The 20669-nt window shown below is 40.5% G+C and overlaps 2 protein-coding genes across 2 annotated transcripts; one reads left to right on the forward strand and one right to left on the reverse strand.

The window, feature by feature from the left end:
* Positions 1 to 2852: 2852 nt before the first annotated feature.
* Positions 2853 to 4991, reverse strand: LOC120715006 (vicilin-like seed storage protein At2g18540). Its single transcript, XM_040001721.1, has 3 exons — positions 4936 to 4991; positions 4390 to 4534; positions 2853 to 3987 (listed from the first exon to the last, which is right to left on the reverse strand). Exons 1-3 carry the CDS (start codon positions 4989 to 4991, stop codon positions 3337 to 3339), a joined length of 852 nt encoding a protein of 283 aa, XP_039857655.1. The 3' UTR covers positions 2853 to 3336.
* A 1938-nt stretch (positions 4992 to 6929) lies between these two features.
* On the forward strand, positions 6930 to 10754 carry LOC120715007 (PDZ domain-containing protein 7-like). Its single transcript, XM_040001722.1, has 5 exons — positions 6930 to 8319; positions 9195 to 9332; positions 9464 to 9638; positions 10044 to 10220; positions 10616 to 10754. Exons 1-5 carry the CDS (start codon positions 8130 to 8132, stop codon positions 10752 to 10754), a joined length of 819 nt encoding a protein of 272 aa, XP_039857656.1. The 5' UTR covers positions 6930 to 8129.
* The last annotated feature ends 9915 nt before the right edge of the window (positions 10755 to 20669 follow it).

The following is a 20669-nucleotide window of genomic DNA, read 5'->3' on the forward strand; positions in this document are numbered from 1 at the left end:
ACAGCATGCAGCAATGCAAGCATTTTATTTAAAAATCGGGATTTCGGAATGTTAATCCAAGAGGGAGACAGAGGCTGCCAGTTTTTAATGCAATAGGTGGTCACAAATAACATTCAGCCCCTTTAGAAATAAATGCTGCAGTGATCCTTCTAAAACCAGTCTTGCAAACCCCATCCGTCTTTCAACAGCTGGTTAATTTTTTGAATTTGTTCAGGAACGCAAAAGCCCACCGTGGGTATCATTTAATTGTTGGGATTCCTTAGGAAAAGGTAAAAGCCGACAGGTGTACCAGTCGAGCGGGGAGCCGACCTATTGTTTAAGGTGGCCGGTATCGGCTCTTTTTGTAATTCCTCGACAAGGTAAAAGCCCTGCAGATGTACCAGTCGAGCAGGGTATCGCCTATTTTCTGAAGTCTGAAGTCCAGACCTATCTTGGCAAATTACACCGGAGCTCAGCAACTGCGTGCCCCATCCTCATTGTTTTAAACTTGCACAGCAAGGTGATGCCCTGCAGGTGTATCGCCCCCAGACTTATCGGCCCACCATCTATTGTTTTTGGAAGCCCCCCAGTCCTATATGAAGCGTTACTCAAAGCGTGAGACCCTCGCCATTTCGCGTCAGGACCAGCGCCGGTGCAGACCATTTTCTACCCACACAGAGCGTTTCTGACTGCTGGCGTTGCTTATGCATAAGAAAAAAGCAACAATACAACGCGGTTCTCTGCTCCAAGACATCCGAACACGGTAAGCATGTGTGTTATAGCCGGCGCTTCATAAATGTCTGTCTGTCAGCGCAGATTATTCAAACTGTTTTTAAAATGTGACTAATTTGTTGTCCAAAAAACATTTCCTCTAAATTTGCAAAGTTACTGATTTAAAAATATATATTTTCGAATTTTTAGCTGGATGTCAAACATATGATAGACTCTTGAGCATATTTATATAGCAAAATTCACAGTGGTATAACCATAAAAGATGCCCAACAGGGCACCAATGCACTCTAATGCAAGCCTTTAAACTGTATGCTGATAAGTGCACAAGTATACCTCAATAGCTGAAAAGAGTCTGTATCCATAATTCTCGGATCTGCGGATTTGTTTTTAATGTGGCACTTTTTTCACGAACTGCAGATGATGAAATCCTCTTTATTTGAGAAAGTGTCCCTAAGCTATTGCTGCTCATACTTACTGAGTTCCCTAGCTACGTCTTTACTGTGTCAGTAAACTTTTTGAACAAGAAAGGTATCGTAGCTTTAAAGACGCATCTTAATTGAAGCAAAGGCAAAAAATTGGAATAAATTTTATGTGGCTGTTCATATTAAATCCATCAAAGAGTGAAAATCCAAAAAGCTGGAATGCATTTCCAATCAGCTTTTTTTCTTTTAATTTTTTTTTTTACAAGAAGTGTAGCTCATACACTGCAATAAATGTATTCTGCTACATCTGCTAATGAGAGAACATGTTTTTTCATCATAAAGACTGTGATATGAAGCATCGTTAAAGTGTCACTTCACTAATGCTGCTGAGAGAAACAAGTGTTGACTCGTTTTTTTTTTTTTAAATAGATGACTTAAAACACTAAACTCTAATTTCAAAGGTTTATTTTAAGTTTAAAGAATATAACAGCTGGTAAGACAATGAGTTTTGCTTCTCACTGTTCGTGTTATGTTGTAGTATCCATTATCATGTATGTGTTAGGATGCCTGGGTCGTTGACCCAGGGGTTTTGAGTTTATCATATTATTTATACTTTCTAGTCTTTGGTTTCTTTGAGTTCTGTCTTATAGTTTATGTCTCTGTCTTCTCTAGCTGCTCTGTCTCCCCTGTCAGCTGTATCCCCTTGTCTAGTTCGCGTCTCTGTGTGTCCTTAGTGGCTATATCCCCGTGTCCAGTCAGTGTCTGTGTCTGCCCTGGTCCCACGTCTCTGTTCCCTCTGTTGCAGTGCGTGCGAGTCTGTGTCTTTGTTCAGTCTGTGTTATGTGTTTCCTGTTTTACTTTGAAAGTCCATGTCTGATGTTAATGTGTCTGGTTTTGCTTCCCCTTGTCTCGTTAGGCCTGATTTGCCCCAGCTGTGTTTCCCTCCTGTTACCCATTCCCTGATTGCTCCTTTGTATTAAGCTGTGTTTCTCTGTCTGTGTTTTTCTACGTTTATTTGCTTGTTTGCCAGTCACCGGTTTAGTTTATTTTCTCCCATTATGTATGTGCGTTCAGCCGTTTGGTAACGGAGTCTGCACTGTGCCGATCCTGTTACCTAACATTGTTGTGGACGTTGTTCATGTATCATGAAATAAACCAGACTTTCAATGTCTGAATCTTTTACCATTTTTCTGCTTTTGTTCACCCAAAGTTGCAAAACCCACCGACATCTGGCTTTATCTCACTTAAAATGTGGCGCATCTCAGTTGTCTATAGATGCTTTACCTTAAACACAAGCAGCGACTGAGAGAAATGTCTATAGTCTCACTTTCGGCCATTATGAAGTTTAAGGAAGATTTGTTCCATAGACACCTTATACTAGTGTTTCCTACACTTAATCCAACAGTACTATGTTATATTTAAATCCAGATTCCTTTTATAGTGTGCAGTGAAATTTGTTAAACCATCGCTTCATGGGACAGAAGTACAAGTTGCTCTTTACTAACACAAACTACACTCATTGGCAGCAGCATAGGCACAGTTAAAATTTCTTCTGAAATTTTCGTTTTCTAGTCTAATTTATTATACTCAGTTTTCACTAGTCTTGCTGTATCAGCTCCCTGGTGTCTGTGTAATTTAAACAGCATCCCAAACAATTTATGATCATTAAAATAACAAGAAGGCTAATTTATAGATAGACGCACACAGCTAAAGACAGACTCTCATTTTTGTGTGGTGTGACCGTATATTTTTCTGTGATTTTATGCACAGCTGAAAGGTCTACAACGTACACCATCCTTCTAATGCCCCAAAAGGTGGCAGCATTTCTACCTCCTGAAAGCTAAATACTTATGTTTCTTTAACAGGTTTCAAGGGGAGTCACAGTCAGTCATATTTAACAAGTTTTATTACCTATTCATTAGTCTGTTTATCCACTGGTTTTTAGTTTATAGAGAAACAGGTTGTATAATTGTGCTTTCTCATAAAATGAAATGCTTATTTAGTTCTGGTTTTGTTCAACTTTATTTTTTATTATGATACAGAGAAAACAGATCTTCACATAGAAAAACCTGTCGATGGACATGGCAAATGGAGGTTGCAGGGGTAGGGGGAGAAGGAGGGAAGAAGGGGGTAGACAAAGGGTAGAGGGAGGTGCAGGGAGGATCCGGGTGGAGATGTGAATAGTAATGAAATGGAGAACCTCCTACACTTGTCCAGACTCAGCAGCCTCTTCCACTCTCATCTCACCAGAACGTTTCTTACTCCTGAAAAACCAGCTCCAGCAGCCTGTCTTCTTCTTTCCTTTCGCTTTTTCTTCTACTTTGCCGTTTATCTTTTCTACCTTTTCTTCTTTCTCTACACTTTCCTGGTCTTGTTTTGGTTTTTCCTCTTTCTTGCTTGACTTCCTCTTGAAAAAGCTGGATCCTTTTTTCTTTTGCTTTTCTTGCACCTGCAACTCATCGTTTTTAATCTCCTGTGTGTTATTTTCTTTGAGGTTTTCATTGTCTGCTTGAATCTTCTCAAAATCTTCCTGCAGTTTGTCAAATTTTTCATCCTCTTCTTTGCCCTTTTGTTCAAGCTCCTCTTGTTTCTGCCTTTTCTGATCCTCCTGGATTTCACTGTTTCTGCTTTGCAGTTCTTTGTGAATCCTCTCAAGCTCTTCATATTTTTGCAGGTGTTGGATCTTCTCCTGAAGCATTTCTGTGCTCCTGTCCTGGACTTCTTTATGCTTCTGCTCAAGCGCTGTATATTTGTCTTCTACCTTTTCCTTCTCTTCCTCCAATTCTTTATTTTTGTTCTCCAGTTTTTTCTTCTCTTGCTCAATTTCTTTATTTTTGTTCTCCAGTTTTGTCTTCTCTTCCTCCATGTCTTTATTTTTGTTCTCCAGTTTTGTCTTCTCTTCCTCCAATTCTTTATTTTTGTTCTCCAGTTTTGTCTTCTCTTCCTCCATGTCTTTATTTTTGTTCTCCAAGAGTGCCTGCTTCTGTTCCAGGTCTTGACATTTCTCCTTCAAATTTTGGACTTCTTCTGAATGTTTCTCCCTTAGAAATTGCTGGTACTCATTTTCTGCTTTAATTCTTGAGTATGTGTCTGACAGCTTTTCCTTCAAGTCATCCAAGTCTAGCTGCTTCCCTTCTAGTATTTTGTTTTCTTCTTCTAGCTTTTCATTTCTTTTCTCCAGTTGCTTGTATTTGGACTCCATTTCTTCTCTAAGAGCTACAAGCCCATCCTTATGACATAAATTGCTCCTCTCTACCAGGAGACCGTTTAGGCGACTTCGCAGTTGGTACTCGCTCTCTCGTAGACGAAGGTTTTCCCTCCTGCAGTTCTCAAAAGCTTTTCTGAGACCATTGTATTCACCGGGGGGACCGTACTGCCCACCGCAGCGAGGAGGAGGTCCTCTGAAACGCGGTTGATAGATGTTTTGAGACATTGCAAAACAAACCAACGCAAGTAGACTGATGTTCTTCTTGTTTTTTGAAGACGAGTGGAAAATCTTTGCAAAGACGAATTCAAAACTTGTTTAAATATGTTCAGAAATGTGGCGATGTCAACGTCTAACCGGCGAAAACACACTAAAGAAAAATACCGAACACTGTGGTTACTTGTTGCCCGTTACTGTGGTTACTTCACTGTAACAAACATTAACACGTTCTATAAGCAAATTACGCTGAGACATCGCGTTCGGCTAATGTCTATCACGTGACATCAAATAGGATTTTAAAGAAAACACGGGTGTATTTTGCCATTTTCAATAAAGTTTTAATTTCTTATTCTTCAACATATTTAGGATCCTTCTTACCGAGTGTTTATGTCGCGGGTGTAAGTTAGAAGGGTACGGAGTCCCTCTGATGACATGGTCCAAAAATAAGTAAATTGTGGCCACAAAATACTACTTGTGCCCACGAAATGGGAATAACGTGCGCACGAAATGCTAATTTGTAGCCACGAAACACTTGACAGATAACCGTGATCCTTCCCAGGCCCTTGCAGTTGGCTGACAATAAAATCTATCCCGGCGTCCAGGTCTGTAAAGCAACTGGGCTCTCAATATCCTGTTTAAACGTCTCTCCGTAATGGTTCCTTGCATTGCCAGGCTTTTCAAAATGCATTTGTAGCTCATCCCCAGCCTAAAATAAAACGCAATCATACGGTCTCGGTCCATGGTTTATAGGTTTAGCCTACTCTTATGCTTGTGTCTCTACGCAGCTGTCCAGGAATTGTATCAATATGATGTGCGCACGTTATCTAATTGCCACAAATGCGTAATTCGTTGCCACGTTATACCCAATTCGTGCCCACAAATTAGCATTTCGTGCCCTCGAAATAGTATTTCGTGGCCACAAATAAGTATTTCGTGGGCACGTTATACTACTTCGAGGGCACGAAGTAGTATTTTATGGCCACAATTTATTTATTTTTTGGACCATGTCATCAGAGGGGCTCCGTAGAAGGGAACCCCTTCTATAACAGGGAAAGTAGCAGGGCGTGATCACGGAAACAGAAGACGTAATACCCAGTTAAAATAGTCAATAAAAATAAATGAACTTTATTTACAACACTAAAACTGCCCTGATCAGGGGAGAGAAAACCCCCCATAAACCTCGGCATACTAAAAATATGATGATGCTCAGTCCATGAGCTAAGTCCCCAAAGTTCCCGATCAGGCTACGCCACACTTCCTGGCTGTGAAGAATATGCTTATTCCACCAGTGGGAGCCAGGCCGACCGCGTCCTTCTTCTTGTGGCTGCGCCTGCCGCCACGCTACTCCATGGCTCTCCTGCTGCCACACACGTCTTTCTGACCTGCCAGAGCCTCTTATTGGCCGCTGCCAACAAGGGAGGCCCGATTGATTCCTGTCCCCTGTGCCCTCCAGGTGCATCTAATTGAGGAAGCAAGGGGGCGGAGTCTGTCGGGGAGAAGTCCCAATAAATGGAATAAAAGCATGCAACACTAAAATACACTCAACATTAAAACGCAAAGCATGCAACCACTCGATAATAAAAACCCTTCTTCATAGGATGGCATTTACATAAGGTGTCCAAGGTCGATATTTCAGAGAAAAACGTAAATGAATCTTTGTATTGGCAGTAATAGTGCAGCACCGAAAAATATCCCCTTATGTGTTTGTTTCTTCTTTTGTTGTGGCCAAAAGTGGCAGTACAGGGACAGTAAATATATCACATTAAATGCTGGCATTCAGTTAAAAACCAGACATGAATGAAAAAGATACACAAAGATTAAATGCAGAAAATAATATATTTATGATGAATATACAATATAATTGTACTCCGAGAGCAGAAACAGGTTGCAGCTCTGATTTCAAAGTTTTAAAATGATTTTTACACATTTCAGTTTTTGAAGCAGAACATCATTTTGACATGAAACCTGGAAACATATTAAGCGTTACTAAGTCTTCTGTATCCGTTCTGGCATTTTTAATGAACCAAACTGTATCCAAATTGGTTCGAAAGTCAACGACTTATGATGATATTTAATTGAATATAGGTATCTGCCTCCATATGGCGCCTCGCTGATGCGTTGTTACAGCGCACAGCAGCAACCAGTGGGGCATGCACGTGTTTATGTAGGCCTATCTGTGATGTGTAGATATAATAATGTCAGATTAATAATGACAAACCAGAAATAAAGATAAATATCTTTTGTAAAAGATAAATGACAACTTCTGTTTTCTGAAAGCCCTGTTAACCACACTTACAACAGTCTCCTACAAAACTGCTTTTGAGCTGGAGACCCACATGGATGTGACTAAACTAGCCACCGGGTGGGGTTGTTTACCCATCTTAACGGCGTGGCAGGAGGATCAGCTGCTCCGTTTCCCCCCGCCTTCATCTCTCTCCAGCTCTACCCAAGTCCAGTAGCACATTAATAAGAAAGTTTACTCGAGGACACGCTGGAGAAGTCTTGAGTGAGTGTTACTTTACTGTTTGAGTAATCAGTGTACTTACTCATCTCCAGCCCCAGCGCTAGTGGCTGCACAGCTGCGGGTGGGGGCTTATGTAAAAGGATTACACCTCTTAAGACAATAATGGTCACCGGGAGAACAAATGAGGTGGCATTAACGCTCCGGAGGTGTCCCTTAATGCGTCAGTGAGGCGGACCAGCTCAGTGCGAGCGCAGCCAGCGCAACATGGACACGGCAGGTAATGCTAAAATTCTTTACTTTATTTTAGACTCAGCAAGTCGAAGATATGAACAGAATTAAAGTCCACCTATAATTATGCCTCCCTGCAAACTGTCGCTCATATAACTTACTGTCAAATTAGACCTGTTGGTTATATGCATGCTGACTGAGTTGCTGTCCATGGTGCTGATTAATAGACGGCCACGGGAGTTCAGTGAGTGTTTCTTATCCTCACAGGTCAATACTGTGTCAGAATTAAAGGATTTCATTGTCTATTCTTCAGCTCTGAGGCCACATTACTCATCACAACATATTCTTTTCACAACAGGCCGTTTAATTAAACATGACCAGAGGGGAATCACCCTGCACTGCTGACTTCTCTGCAGACAGCGGGCACCGGGTACCCTGGTTTCGGAAGGTACAGAGGACACTGTTGGATCACGCCAACATCTTTGACTTATAAGACCAGGATTATATCTGAGTGTGAGAAAATCCCTCTCTTCAGTCATGGAGCTTTTCTTTTAGCCAACTTTTGTGTTTTGTGACTTAGCTGTGTGGCTTCAGCTGAAGTCAGAGGTTTTTTTTTTTCAACCTGGTTCCTATTTTTAAGCTTTATCTACTGAATGAAACAGATGTCACTTGAGATTAGAGATGCTACCAGCAGCTTTTTTACTTGCCTCCTCCAGTGGGGTTCAGTTTGGACAAGCAGGTGCTAAAGTGTCCATTTTCCAAGTTATTTGTCCCTCACTGCCTTTCCCCAAACACTTGGCTCCATCTCTGCCATCCTGACCTGGGACTCCACATATCCTCCCGCCTGGATGACTGAGGGAAGAGTTTTTGGACACTTACCATGGCTGACTCCTTTCAAACTCCAGCCTGGAGGGAGATGACAAATGGAGGGGGGCACCCCCACTTTAAAAACGGAGGTCCGAATGGGGGTTCCCACAGCACCACACGCTACATGGTGAAGAAGCAGCGCCACAGACGCAGGTCCTCCTCACCCATGGGCAGGGTCATCCTCATCAATGCACCTGTTGATGGTGAGGTCTGGTCCCAGTAACAGTCTTCTGCTACCATGGCAACACAGCAACTGGCTGCAAAGGTGTATTCAGGACAATCAGTGACACAGATATTTGTCTAAAATTAATTCAGAGCAAGCTGATATACATATGTAAAATACTGTGGACAGAGTTAATCTTATGTGTTTTTAAGCTAAAAGGCAATGAGAACTGAGTTACTAAAAACTTTTTTAGTCAACCTCTTTTCTATTTTTAAGCAGAAATGCAAACAATTCAAGTATCTGAAATGTAAAATTTTGGTAGTCTTCTTCATTTTCAGTGATCATAAACTGAATGTCCGCAGTAGGCTTTGCTCATTTAAGACTAGACAAAAAAGTTGTGTGAAGATATGAATTTTGGCTTTGGATATTTCTGACATTTGAAAGACTGATCAACCGATATTTAATTGAGACAACATCAGAGTGATCAACACAAATGTTAATTAATGGTTAGTTGTATTCACAGTAGGCACCACCCAAGTTGTGCAAAAATTATGTCAGTTAAATAAAGTTGCTTTCAAAGATAAGCCTATATAAATGCATTTTATTTGTCAGTTAACTTCATAAGAGTCTGTCGACCTGTGACCTGAAAAAGTTCATAAGGATGAAGTTTTTCATTTAAGGTTGATACATATGTTTTAGGTTTAACAGTCAATAGGTTTGTTATCAGTAACTTTTAAATGTTAGAATGTTTATTGTTTGTCATTTATTGTCTGTTCTTTGTAAATGAGTTTTTTTCCCATCAGCTTTGAATTTTCAAATCATATTTTGTTGCAAGTGTCCCAATCCTGGGAATACTTGTGGGTCACACTGTGCATATTTATGGTGGACTCGTGTTGGTGTTTTGTGTGTTTGCAGGAGGGGATGACAGTGAAGACATTCACACAGTGACAGTAGATAAGAGTCCAGATGGGCGTCTGGGTTTCAGTGTCCGCGGGGGCTCTGAACATGGACTCGGCATATTTGTCAGTAAGGTGCAGGACAACAGCCCTGCAGGTTAGGAAGAAATGTGTGTGTTCATCAGACTGTCTATGTAAATGGTCACGACAAGCTTTTTTTCCCAGTGTGCTTACACGTGGGAATGTTGTCTTCTGGTTTTTCATGCTGAATTCTGCCTGTGTCTGCAGCGGAGGCTGGGCTGACTGTGGGTGACAAGCTGGTGGAGGTGAACGGGGTCAGCCTGGAGAGCATCACCATGAGCAGTGCTGTGAAGGTCCTGACAGGAAACAACAGGCTGAGGATGGTGGTGAGACGGGTGGGCAAGATCCCCGGCATCCGCTACTCTAAGGAGAAGACCACATGGTGAGGCCAGTCCACTCAGCAGGGCTGGAAACTACCAAGATATCAAACATTTACTGTAAAATATTGACTTCTAATAACTGTATTTTATGATGAAATACTTATTGCTGAATATGTAAGAGACTGCAGCTTTGGAACTACTATCACTGACCTTTGTGTGGCTCTTGTTTTGTGAAGTCTTGTCACTTGACTGTAGCTCACACTGGTTATCTTTCTTTTGGGATATACAGTATCTTGGTTTCATGTGGCATCAGTGGATTGATTACTGCTGTGACCTTTATGGCTACTTGATTATCTGATACTGACACACCTGAATTCAGTGGACAGAGAGAAAGCAGTTTATATGAGTGTTTTCATGTGTGCATATACAATGTCTCCTTTTGTGTGTGTTTATGTGTGTGCGTGCAGGGTGGATCTGATTCACCGGCGGATGGTAGTGGAGGAGAGCGGTCGTACCCCTTCAGAGGCCAGTTCGGACAGCGCTCTTCGCAGGATCGTACATCTCTTCACCACGTCAGATGATTATTGCTTGGGCTTCAACATCAGAGGAGGAAGAGAGTTTGGATTGGGGATCTATGTGTCTAAGTATGAATACAAACACTGTTTTTTTGTTTTTTCCTTAGGAAAAGGTAAAAGCCGACAGGTGTACCAGTCGAGCGGGGAGCCGACCTATTGTTTAAGGTGGCCGGTATCGGCTCTTTTTGTAATTCCTCGACGAGGTAAAAGCCCTGCAGATGTACCAGTCGAGCAGGGTATCGCCTATTTTCTGAAGTCTGAAGTCCAGACCTATCTTGGCAAATTACACCGGAGCTCAGCAACTGCGTGCCCCACCCTCATTGTTTTAAACTTGCACAGCAAGGTGATGCCCTGCAGGTGTATCGCCCCCAGACTTATCGGCCCACCATCTATTGTTTTTGGAAGCCCCCCAGTCCTATATGAAGCGTTACTCAAAGCGTGAGACCCTCGCTTTTTCGCGTCAGGACCAGCGCCGGTGCAGACCATTTTCTACCCACACAGAGCGTTTCTGACTGGCTGCTGGCGTTGCTTATGCATAAGAGAAAAGCAACAATACGACGCGGTTCTCTGCTCCAAGACATCCGCGGTCCTTGTTCACGATAAGCATGTGTGTTATAGCCGGCGCTTCATAAATGTCTGTCTGTCAGCGCAGATTATTCAAACTGTTTTTAAAATGTGACTAATTTGTTGTCCAAAAAACATTTCCTCTAAATCTGCAAAGTTACTGATTTAAAAATATATATTTTCGAATTTTTAGCTGGATGTCAAACATATGATAGACTCTTGAGCATATTTATATAGCAAAATTCACAGTGGTATAACCATAAAAGATGCCCAACAGGGCACCAATGCAAGCCTTTAAACTGTATGCTGATAAGTGCACAAGTATACCTCAATAGCTGAAAAGAGTCTGTATCCATAATTTGCGGATCTGCGGATTTGTTTTTAATGTGGCACTTTTTTCACGAACTGCAGATGATGAAATCCTCTTTATTTGAGAAAGTGTCCCTAAGCTATTGCTGCTCATACTTACTGAGTTCCCTAGCTACGTCTTTACTGTGTCAGTAAACTTTTTGAACAAGAAAGGTATCGTAGCTTTAAAGACACATCTTAATTGAAGCAAAGGCAAAAAATTGGAATAAATTTTATGTGGCTGTTCATATTAAATCCATCAAAGAGTGAAAATCCAAAAAGCTGGAATGCATTTCCAATCAGCTTTTTTTCTTTTAATTTTTTTTTTTTACAAGAAGTGTAGCTCATACACTGCAATAAATGTATTCTGCTACATCTGCTAATGAGAGAACATGTTTTTTCATCATAAAGACTGTGATATGAAGCATCGTTAAAGTGTCACTTCAGTAATGCTGCTGAGAGAAACAAGTGTTGACTCGTTTTTTTTTTTTAAATAGATGACTTAAAACACTAAACTCTAATTTCAAAGGTTTATTTTAAGTTTAAAGAATATAATAGCTGGTAAGACAATGAGTTTTGCTTCTCACTGTTCGTGTTATGTTGTAGTATCCATTATCATGTATGCTACTTTGCTCTGTGGACTGTAAAATGTTTCATTGTATTCATGAAATAAACCAGACTTTCAATGTCTGAATCTTTTACCATTTTTCTGCTTTTGTTCACCCAAAGTTGACAAAACCCACAGACATCTGGAGTTATCTCACTAAAATGTGGAGCAATCTCAGTGTCTATAGATGCTTTTACCTTAAACACAAGCAGCTGACTGAGAGAAATGTCTATAGTCCTCACTTTGGTCATTATGAATGTTGAAGGAGATTTGTTCCATAGACACCTTATACTAGTGTTTCCTACACTTAATCCAACAGTACTATGTTATATTTAAATCCAGATTCCTTTTATAGTGTGCAGTGAAATTTGTTAAACCATCGCTTCATGGGACAGAAGTACAAGTTGCTCTTTACTAACACAAACTACACTCATTGGCAGCAGCATAGGCACAGTTAAAATTTCTTCTGAAATTTTCGTTTTCTAGTTTAATTTATTACACTCAGTTTTCACTAGTCTTGCTGTATCAGCTCCCTGGTGTCTGTGTAATTTAAACAGCATCCCAAACAATTTATGATCATTAAAATAACAAGAAGGCTAATTTATAGATAGACGCACACAGCTAAAGACAGACTCTCATTTTTGTGTGGTGTGACCGTATATTTTTCTGTGATTTTATGCACAGCTGAAAGGTCTACAACGTACACCATCCTTCTAATGCCCCAAAAGGTGGCAGCATTTCTACCTCCTGAAAGCTAAATACTTATGTTTCTTTAACAGGTTTCAAGGGGAGTCACAGTCAGTCATATTTAACAAGTTTTATTACCTATTCATTAGTCTGTTTATCCACTGGTTTTTAGTTTATAGAGAAACAGGTTGTATAATTGTGCTTTCTCATAAAATGAAATGCTTATTTAGTTCTGGTTTTGTTCAACTTTATTTTTATTATGATACAGAGAAAACAGATCTTCACATAGAAAAACCTGTCGATGGACATGGCAAATGGAGGTTGCAGGGGTAGGGGGAGAAGGAGGGAAGAAGGGGGTAGACAAAGGGTAGAGGGGGGTGCAGGGAGGATCCGGGTGGAGATGTGAATAGTAATGAAATGGAGAACCTCCTACACTTGTCCAGACTCAGCAGCCTCTTCCACTCTCATCTCACCAGAACGTTTCTTACTCCTGAAAAACCAGCTCCAGCAGCCTGTCTTCTTCTTTCCTTTCGCTTTTTCTTCTACTTTGCCGTTTATCTTTTCTACCTTTTCTTCTTTCTCTACACTTTCCTGGTCTTGTTTTGGTTTTTCCTCTTTCTTGCTTGACTTCCTCTTGAAAAAGCTGGATCCTTTTTTCTTTTGCTTTTCTTGCACCTGCAACTCATCGTTTTTAATCTCCTGTGTGTTATTTTCTTTGAGGTTTTCAATGTCTGCTTGAATCTTCTCAAAATCTTCCTGCAGTTTGTTCAAATTTTTCATCCTCTTCTTTGCCCTTTTGTTCAAGCTCCTCTTGTTTCTGCCTTTTCTGATCTCCTGGATTTCACTGTTTTCTGCTTTGCAGTTCTTTGTGAATCCTCTCAAGCTCTTCATATTTTTGCAGGTGGTTGGATCTTCTCCTGAAGATTCTTCTGTGCTCCTGTCCTGGACTTCTTTATGCCTTTCTGGCTCAAGGCGGCTGTTATATTTTGTCTTCTACCTTTTCCTCTCTTCCTCCAATTCTTTATTTCTTGTCCTCCAGTTTTTTCTCGTCTTGCTAATTTCTTTATTTTTGTTCTCAACAGTTTTTGTCTTCTCTTCCTCCAACTTCTTTATTTTGTTCTCCAGTTTTTCTTCTCTTCCTCCAATTCTTATTTTTGTCTCCCAGTTTTGTCTTCTCTTCCTCCAATTCTTTATTTTTGTTCACCAGTTTTGTCTTCTCTTCCTCCAATTCTTTATTTTTGTTCTCCAGTTTTTTCTTCTCTTGCTCAATTTCTTTATTTTTGTTCTCCAGTTTTGTCTTCTCTTCCTCCATGTCTTTATTTTTGTTCTCCAGTTTTGTCTTCTCTTCCTCCAATTCTTTATTTTTCTTCTCCAGTTTTGTCTTCTCTTCCTCCAATTCTTTATTTTTGTTCTCCAGTTTTGTCTTCTCTTCCTCCAATTCTTTATTCTTGTTCTCCGGTTTTGTCTTCTCTTCCTCCATGTCTTTATTCTTGTTCTCTGGTGTTGTCTTCTCTTCCTCCATGTCTTTATTTTGTTCTCCAGTTTTGTCTTCTCTTCCTCCATGTCTTTATTTTGTCCTCCAGAGTGCCTGCTTCTGTTCCAGGTCTTGACATTTCTCCTTCAAATTTTGGACTTCTTCTGAATGTTTCTCCCTTAGAAATTGCTGGTACTCATTTTCTGCTTTAATTCTTGAGTATGTGTCTGACAGCTTTTCCTTCAAGTCATCCAAGTCTAGCTGCTTCCCTTCTAGTATTTTGTTTTCTTCTTCTAGCTTTTCATTTCTTTTCTCCAGTTGCTTGTATTTGGACTCCATTTCTTCTCTAAGAGCTACAAGCCCATCCTTATGACATAAATTGCTCCTCTCTACCAGAAGACCGTTTAGGCGACTTTGCAGTTGGTACTCGCTCTCTCGTAGACGAAGGTTTTCCCTCCTGCAGTTCTCAAAAGCTTTTCTGAGACCATTGTATTCACCGGGGGGACCGTACTGCCCACCGCAGCGAGGAGGAGGTCCTCTGAAACGCGGTTGATAGATGTTTTGAGACATTGCAAAACAAACCAACGCAAGTAGACTGATGTTCTTCTTGTTTTTTGAAGACGAGTGGAAAATCTTTGCAAAGACGAATTCAAAACTTGTTTAAATATGTTCAGAAATGTGGCGATGTCAACGTCTAACCGGCGAAAACACACTAAAGAAAAATACCGAACACTGTGGTTACTTGTTGCCCGTTACTGTGGTTACTTCACTGTAACAAACATTAACACGTTCTATAAGCAAATTACGCTGAGACATCGCGTTCGGCTAATGTCTATCACGTGACATCAAATAGGATTTTAAAGAAAACACGGGTGTATTTTGCCATTTTCAATAAAGTTTTAATTTCTTATTCTTCAACATATTTAGGATCCTTCTTACTGAGTGTTTATGTCGCGGGTGTAAGTTAGAAGGGTACGGAGCCCCTCTGATGACATGGTCCAAAAATAAGTAAATTGTGGCCACAAAATACTACTTGTGCCCACGAAATGGGAATAACGTGCGCACGAAATGCAAATTTGTAGCCACGAAACACTTGACAGATAACCGTGATCCTTCCCAGGCCCTTGCAGTTGGCTGACAATAAAATCTATCCCGGCGTCCAGGTCTGTAAAGCAACTGGGCTCTCAATATCCTGTTTAAACGTCTCTCCGAGGGAGACAGAGGCTGCTAGTTTTTAATGCAATAGGTGGTCACAAATAACATTCAGCCCCTTTAGAAATAAATGCTGCAGTGATCCTTCTAAAACCAGTCTTGCAAGCCCCATCCGTCTTTCAGCAGCTGGTTAATTTTTTGAATTTTTCAGGAACGCAAAAGCCCATCGTGGGTATCATTTAATTGTTGGGATTCCTTAGGAAAAGGTAAAAGCCGACAGGTGTACCAGTCGAGCGGGGACCCGACCTATTGTTTAAGGTGGCCGGTATCGGCTCTTTTTGTAATTCCTCGACAAGGTAAAAGCCCTGCAGATGTACCAGTCGAGCAGGGTATCGCCTATTTTCTGAAGTCTGAAGTCCAGACCTATCTTGGCAAATTACACCGGAGCTCAGCAACTGCGTGCCCCACCCTCATTGTTTTAAACTTGCACAGCAAGGTGATGCCCTGCAGGTGTATCGCCCCCAGACTTATCGGCCCACCATCTATTGTTTATGGAAGCCCCCCAGTCCTATATGAAGCGTTACTCAAAGCGTGAGACCCTCGCCATTTCGCGTCAGGACCAGCGCCGGTGCAGACCATTTTCTACCCACACAGAGCGTTTCTGACTGCTGGCGTTGCTTATGCATAAGAGAAAAGCAACAATACAACGCGGTTCTCTGCTCCAAGACATCCGAACACGGTAAGCATGTGTGTTATAGCCGGCGCTTCATAAATGTCTGTCTGTCAGCGCAGATTATTCAAACTTGTTTTTAAAATGTGACTAATTTGTTGTCCAAAAAACATTTCCTCTAAATCTGCAAAGTTACTGATTTAAAAATATATATTTTCGAATTTTTAGCTGGATGTCAAACATATGATAGACTCTTGAGCATATTTATATAGCAAAATTCACAGTGGTATAACCATAAAAGATGCCCAACAGGGCACCAATGCACTCTAATGCAAGCCTTTAAACTGTATGCTGATAAGTGCATAAGTATACCTCAATAGCTGAAAAGAGTCTGTATCCATAATTTGCGGATCTGCGGATTTGTTTTTAATGTGGCACTTTTTTCACGAACTGCAGATGATGAAATCCTCTTTATTTGAGAAAGTGTCCCTAAGCTATTGCTGCTCATACTTACTGAGTTCCCTAGCTACGTCTTTACTGTGTCAGTAAACTTTTTGAACAAGAAAGGTATCGTAGCTTTAAAGACACATCTTAATTGAAGCAAAGGCAAAAAATTGGAATAAATTTTATGTGGCTGTTCATATTAAATCCATCAAAGAGTGAAAATCCAAAAAGCTGGAATGCATTTCCAATCAGCTTTTTTTCTTTTAATTTTTTTTTTTACAAGAAGTGTAGCTCATACACTGCAATAAATGTATTCTGCTACATCTGCTAATGAGAGAACATGTTTTTTCATCATAAAGACTGTGATATGAAGCATCGTTAAAGTGTCACTTCAGTAATGCTGCTGAGAGAAACAAGTGTTGACTCGTTTTTTTTAAAATAGATGACTTAAAACACTAAACTCTAATTTCAAAGGTTTATTTTAAGTTTAAAGAATATAATAGCTGGTAAGACAATGAGTTTTGCTTCTCACTGTTCGTGTTATGTTGTAGTATCCATTATCATGTATGCTACTTTGCTCTGTGGACTGTAAAATGTTTCATTGTATTCATGAAATAAACCAGACTTTCAATGTCTGAATCTTTTACCATTTTTCTGCTTTTGTTCACCCAAAGTTGACAAAACCCACAGACATCTGGAGTTATCTCACTAAAATGTGGAGCAATCTCAGTGTCTATAGATGCTTTTACCTTAAACACAATCAGCTGACTGAGAGAAATGTCTATAGTCCTCACTTTGGTCATTATGAATGTTGAAGGAGATTTGTTCCATAGACACCTTATACTAGTGTTTCCTACACTTAATCCAACAGTACTATGTTATATTTAAATCCAGATTCCTTTTATAGTGTGCAGTGAAATTTGTTAAACCATCGCTTCATGGGACAGAAGTACAAGTTGCTCTTTACTAACACAAACTACACTCATTGGCAGCAGCATAGGCACAGTTAAAATTTCTTCTGAAATTTTCGTTTTCTAGTTTAATTTATTATACTCAGTTTTCACTAGTCTTGCTGTATCAGCTCCCTGGTGTCTGTGTAATTTAAACAGCATCCCAAACAATTTATGATCATTAAAATAACAAGAAGGCTAATTTATAGATAGACGCACACAGCTAAAGACAGACTCTCATTTTTGTGTGGTGTGACCGTATATTTTTCTGTGATTTTATGCACAGCTGAAAGGTCTACAACGTACACCATCCTTCTAATGCCCCAAAAGGTGGCAGCATTTCTACCTCCTGAAAGCTAAATACTTATGTTTCTTTAACAGGTTTCAAGGGGAGTCACAGTCAGTTATATTTAACAAGTTTTATTACCTATTCATTAGTCTGTTTATCCACTGGTTTTTAGTTTATAGAGAAACAGGTTGTATAATTGTGCTTTCTCATAAAATGAAATGCTTATTTAGTTCTGGTTTTGTTCAACTTTATTTTTTATTATGATACAGAGAAAACAGATCTTCACATAGAAAAACCTGTCGATGGACATGGCAAATGGAGGTTGCAGGGGTAGGGGGAGAAGGAGGGAAGAAGGGGGTAGACAAAGGGTAGAGGGGGGTGCAGGGAGGATCCGGGTGGAGATGTGAATAGTAATGAAATGGAGAACCTCCTACACTTGTCCAGACTCAGCAGCCTCTTCCACTCTCATCTCACCAGAACGTTTCTTACTCCTGAAAAACCAGCTCCAGCAGCCTGTCTTCTTCTTTCCTTTCGCTTTTTCTTCTACTTTGCCGTTTATCTTTTCTACCTTTTCTTCTTTCTCTACACTTTCCTGGTCTTGTTTTGGTTTTTCCTCTTTCTTGCTTGACTTCCTCTTGAAAAAGCTGGATCCTTTTTTCTTTTGCTTTTCTTGCACCTGCAACTCATCGTTTTTAATCTCCTGTGTGTTATTTTCTTTGAGGTGTTCATTGTCTGCTTGAATCTTCTCAAAATCTTCCTGCAGTTTGTCAAATTTTTCATCCTCTTCTTTGCCCTTTTGTTCAAGCTCCTCTTGTTTCTGCCTTTTCTGATCCTCCTGGATTTCACTGTTTCTGCTTTGCAGTTCTTTGTGAATCCTCTCAAGCTCTTCATATTTTTGCAGGTGTTGGATCTTCTCCTGAAGCATTTCTGTGCTCCTGTCCTGGACTTCTTTATGCTTCTGCTCAAGCGCTGTATATTTGTCTTCTACCTTTTCCTTCTCTTCCTCCAATTCTTTATTTCTGTCCTCCAGTTTTTTCTTCTCTTGCTCAATTTCTTTATTTTTGTTCTCCAGTTTTGTCTTCTCTTCCTCCAATTCTTTATTTTTGTTCTCCAGTTTTGTCTTCTCTTCCTCCAATTCTTTATTTTTGTTCACCAGTTTTGTCTTCTCTTCCTCCAATTCTTTATTTTTGTTCTCCAGTTTTGTCTTCTCTTCCTCCAATTCTTTATTTTTGTTCACCAGTTTTGTCTTCTCTTCCTCCAATTCTTTATTTTTGTTCTCCAGTTTTTTCTTCTCTTGCTCAATTTCTTTATTTTTGTTCTCCAGTTTTGTCTTCTCTTCCTCCATGTCTTTATTTTTGTTCTCCAGTTTTGTCTTCTCTTCCTCCATGTCTTTATTTTTGTTCTCCAGTTTTGTCTTCTCTTCCTCCAATTCTTTATTTTTGTTCTCCAGTTTTGTCTTCTCTTCCTCCAATTCTTTATTTTTCTTCTCCAGTTTTGTCTTCTCTTCCTCCAATTCTTTATTCTTGTTCTCCGGTTTTGTCTTCTCTTCCTCCATGTCTTTATTCTTGTTCTCTGGTGTTGTCTTCTCTTCCTCCATGTCTTTATTTTTGTTCTCCAGTTTTGTCTTCTCTTCCTCCATGTCTTTATTTTTGTCCTCCAAGAGTGCCTGCTTCTGTTCCAGGTCTTGACATTTCTCCTTCAAATTTTGGACTTCTTCTGAATGTTTCTCCCTTAGAAATTGCTGGTACTCATTTTCTGCTTTAATTCTTGAGTACGTGTCTGACAGCTTTTCCTTCAAGTCATCCAAGTCTAGCTGCTTCCCTTCTAGTATTTTGTTTTCTTCTTCTAGCTTTTCATTTCTTTTCTCCAGTTGCTTGTATTTGGACTCCATTTCTTCTCTAAGAGCTACAAGCCCATCCTTATGACATAAATTGCTCCTCTCTACCAGAAGACCGTTTAGGCGACTTTGCAGTTGGTACTCGCTCTCTCGTAGACGAAGGTTTTCCCTCCTGCAGTTCTCAAAAGCTTTTCTGAGACCATTGTATTCACCGGGGGGACCGTACTGCCCACCGCAGCGAGGAGGAGGTCCTCTGAAACGCGGTTGATAGATGTTTTGAGACATTGCAAAACAAACCAACGCAAGTAGACTGATGTTCTTCTTGTTTTTTGAAGACGAGTGGAAAATCTTTGCAAAGACGAATTCAAAACTTGTTTAAATATGTTCAGAAATGTGGCGATGTCAACGTCTAACCGGCGAAAACACACTAAAGAAAAATACCGAACACTGTGGTTACTTGTTGCCCGTTACTGTGGTTACTTCACTGTAACAAACATTAACACGTTCTATAAGCAAATTACGCTGAGACATCGCGTTCGGCTAATGTCTATCACGTGACATCAAATAGGATTTTAAAGAAAACACGGGTGTATTTTGCCATTTTCAATAAAGTTTTAATTTCTTATTCTTCAACATATTTAGGATCCTTCTTACTGAGTGTTTATGTCGCGGGTGTAAGTTAGAAGGGTACGGAGCCCCTCTGATGACATGGTCCAAAAATAAGTAAATTGTGGCCACAAAATACTACTTGTGCCCACGAAATGGGAATAACGTGCGCACGAAATGCAAATTTGTAGCCACGAAACACTTGACAGATAACCGTGATCCTTCCCAGGCCCTTGCAGTTGGCTGACAATAAAATCTATCCCGGCGTCCAGGTCTGTAAAGCAACTGGGCTCTCAATATCCTGTTTAAACGTCTCTCCGAGGGAGACAGAGGCTGCTAGTTTTTAATGCAATAGGTGGTCACAAATAACATTCAGCCCCTTTAGAAATAAATGCTGCAGTGATCCTTCTAAAACCAGTCTTGCAAGCCCCATCCGTCTTTCAGCAGCTGGTTAATTTTTTGAATTTTTCAGGAACGCAAAAGCCCATCGTGGGTATCATTTAATTGTTGGGATTCCTTAGGAAAAGGTAAAAGCCGACAGGTGTACCAGTCGAGCGGGGACCCGACCTATTGTTTAAGGTGGCCGGTATCGGCTCTTTTTGTAATTCCTCGACAAGGTAAAAGCCCTGCAGATGTACCAGTCGAGCAGGGTATCGCCTATTTTCTGAAGTCTGAAGTCCAGACCTATCTTGGCAAATTACACCGGAGCTCAGCAACTGCGTGCCCCACCCTCATTGTTTTAAACTTGCACAGCAAGGTGATGCCCTGCAGGTGTATCGCCCCCAGACTTATCGGCCCACCATCTATTGTTTATGGAAGCCCCCCAGTCCTATATGAAGCGTTACTCAAAGCGTGAGACCCTCGCCATTTCGCGTCAGGACCAGCGCCGG

Source organism: Simochromis diagramma, unplaced genomic scaffold (genome assembly GCF_900408965.1).
Source record: "Simochromis diagramma unplaced genomic scaffold, fSimDia1.1 OVJJ01000421.1, whole genome shotgun sequence".
In the NCBI taxonomy this organism is placed as follows: Eukaryota; Metazoa; Chordata; class Actinopteri; order Cichliformes; family Cichlidae; genus Simochromis; species Simochromis diagramma.

Excerpts from the sequence above, each read along its gene's own strand:
- LOC120715006 (XM_040001721.1), bottom strand. The coding sequence starts at position 4,991 with ATGTCATCAGAGGGACTCCGTACCCTTCTAACTTACACCCGCGACATA. Across the intron at positions 4,535-4,935 it reads ACCCGCGACATAAACACTCG|AGGACCTCCTCCTCGCTGCG; the intron begins GTAAGAAGGATC and ends ACCGCGTTTCAG. Across the intron at positions 3,988-4,389 it reads GTCGCCTAAACGGTCTCCTG|AAGACAAAACTGGAGAACAA; the intron begins GTAGAGAGGAGC and ends ATGGAGGAAGAG.
- LOC120715007 (XM_040001722.1), top strand. The coding sequence starts at position 8,130 with ATGGCTGACTCCTTTCAAACTCCAGCCTGGAGGGAGATGACAAATGGA. Across the intron at positions 9,333-9,463 it reads GCAGGACAACAGCCCTGCAG|CGGAGGCTGGGCTGACTGTG; the intron begins GTTAGGAAGAAA and ends CTGTGTCTGCAG. Across the intron at positions 9,639-10,043 it reads TCTAAGGAGAAGACCACATG|GGTGGATCTGATTCACCGGC; the intron begins GTGAGGCCAGTC and ends GTGTGCGTGCAG.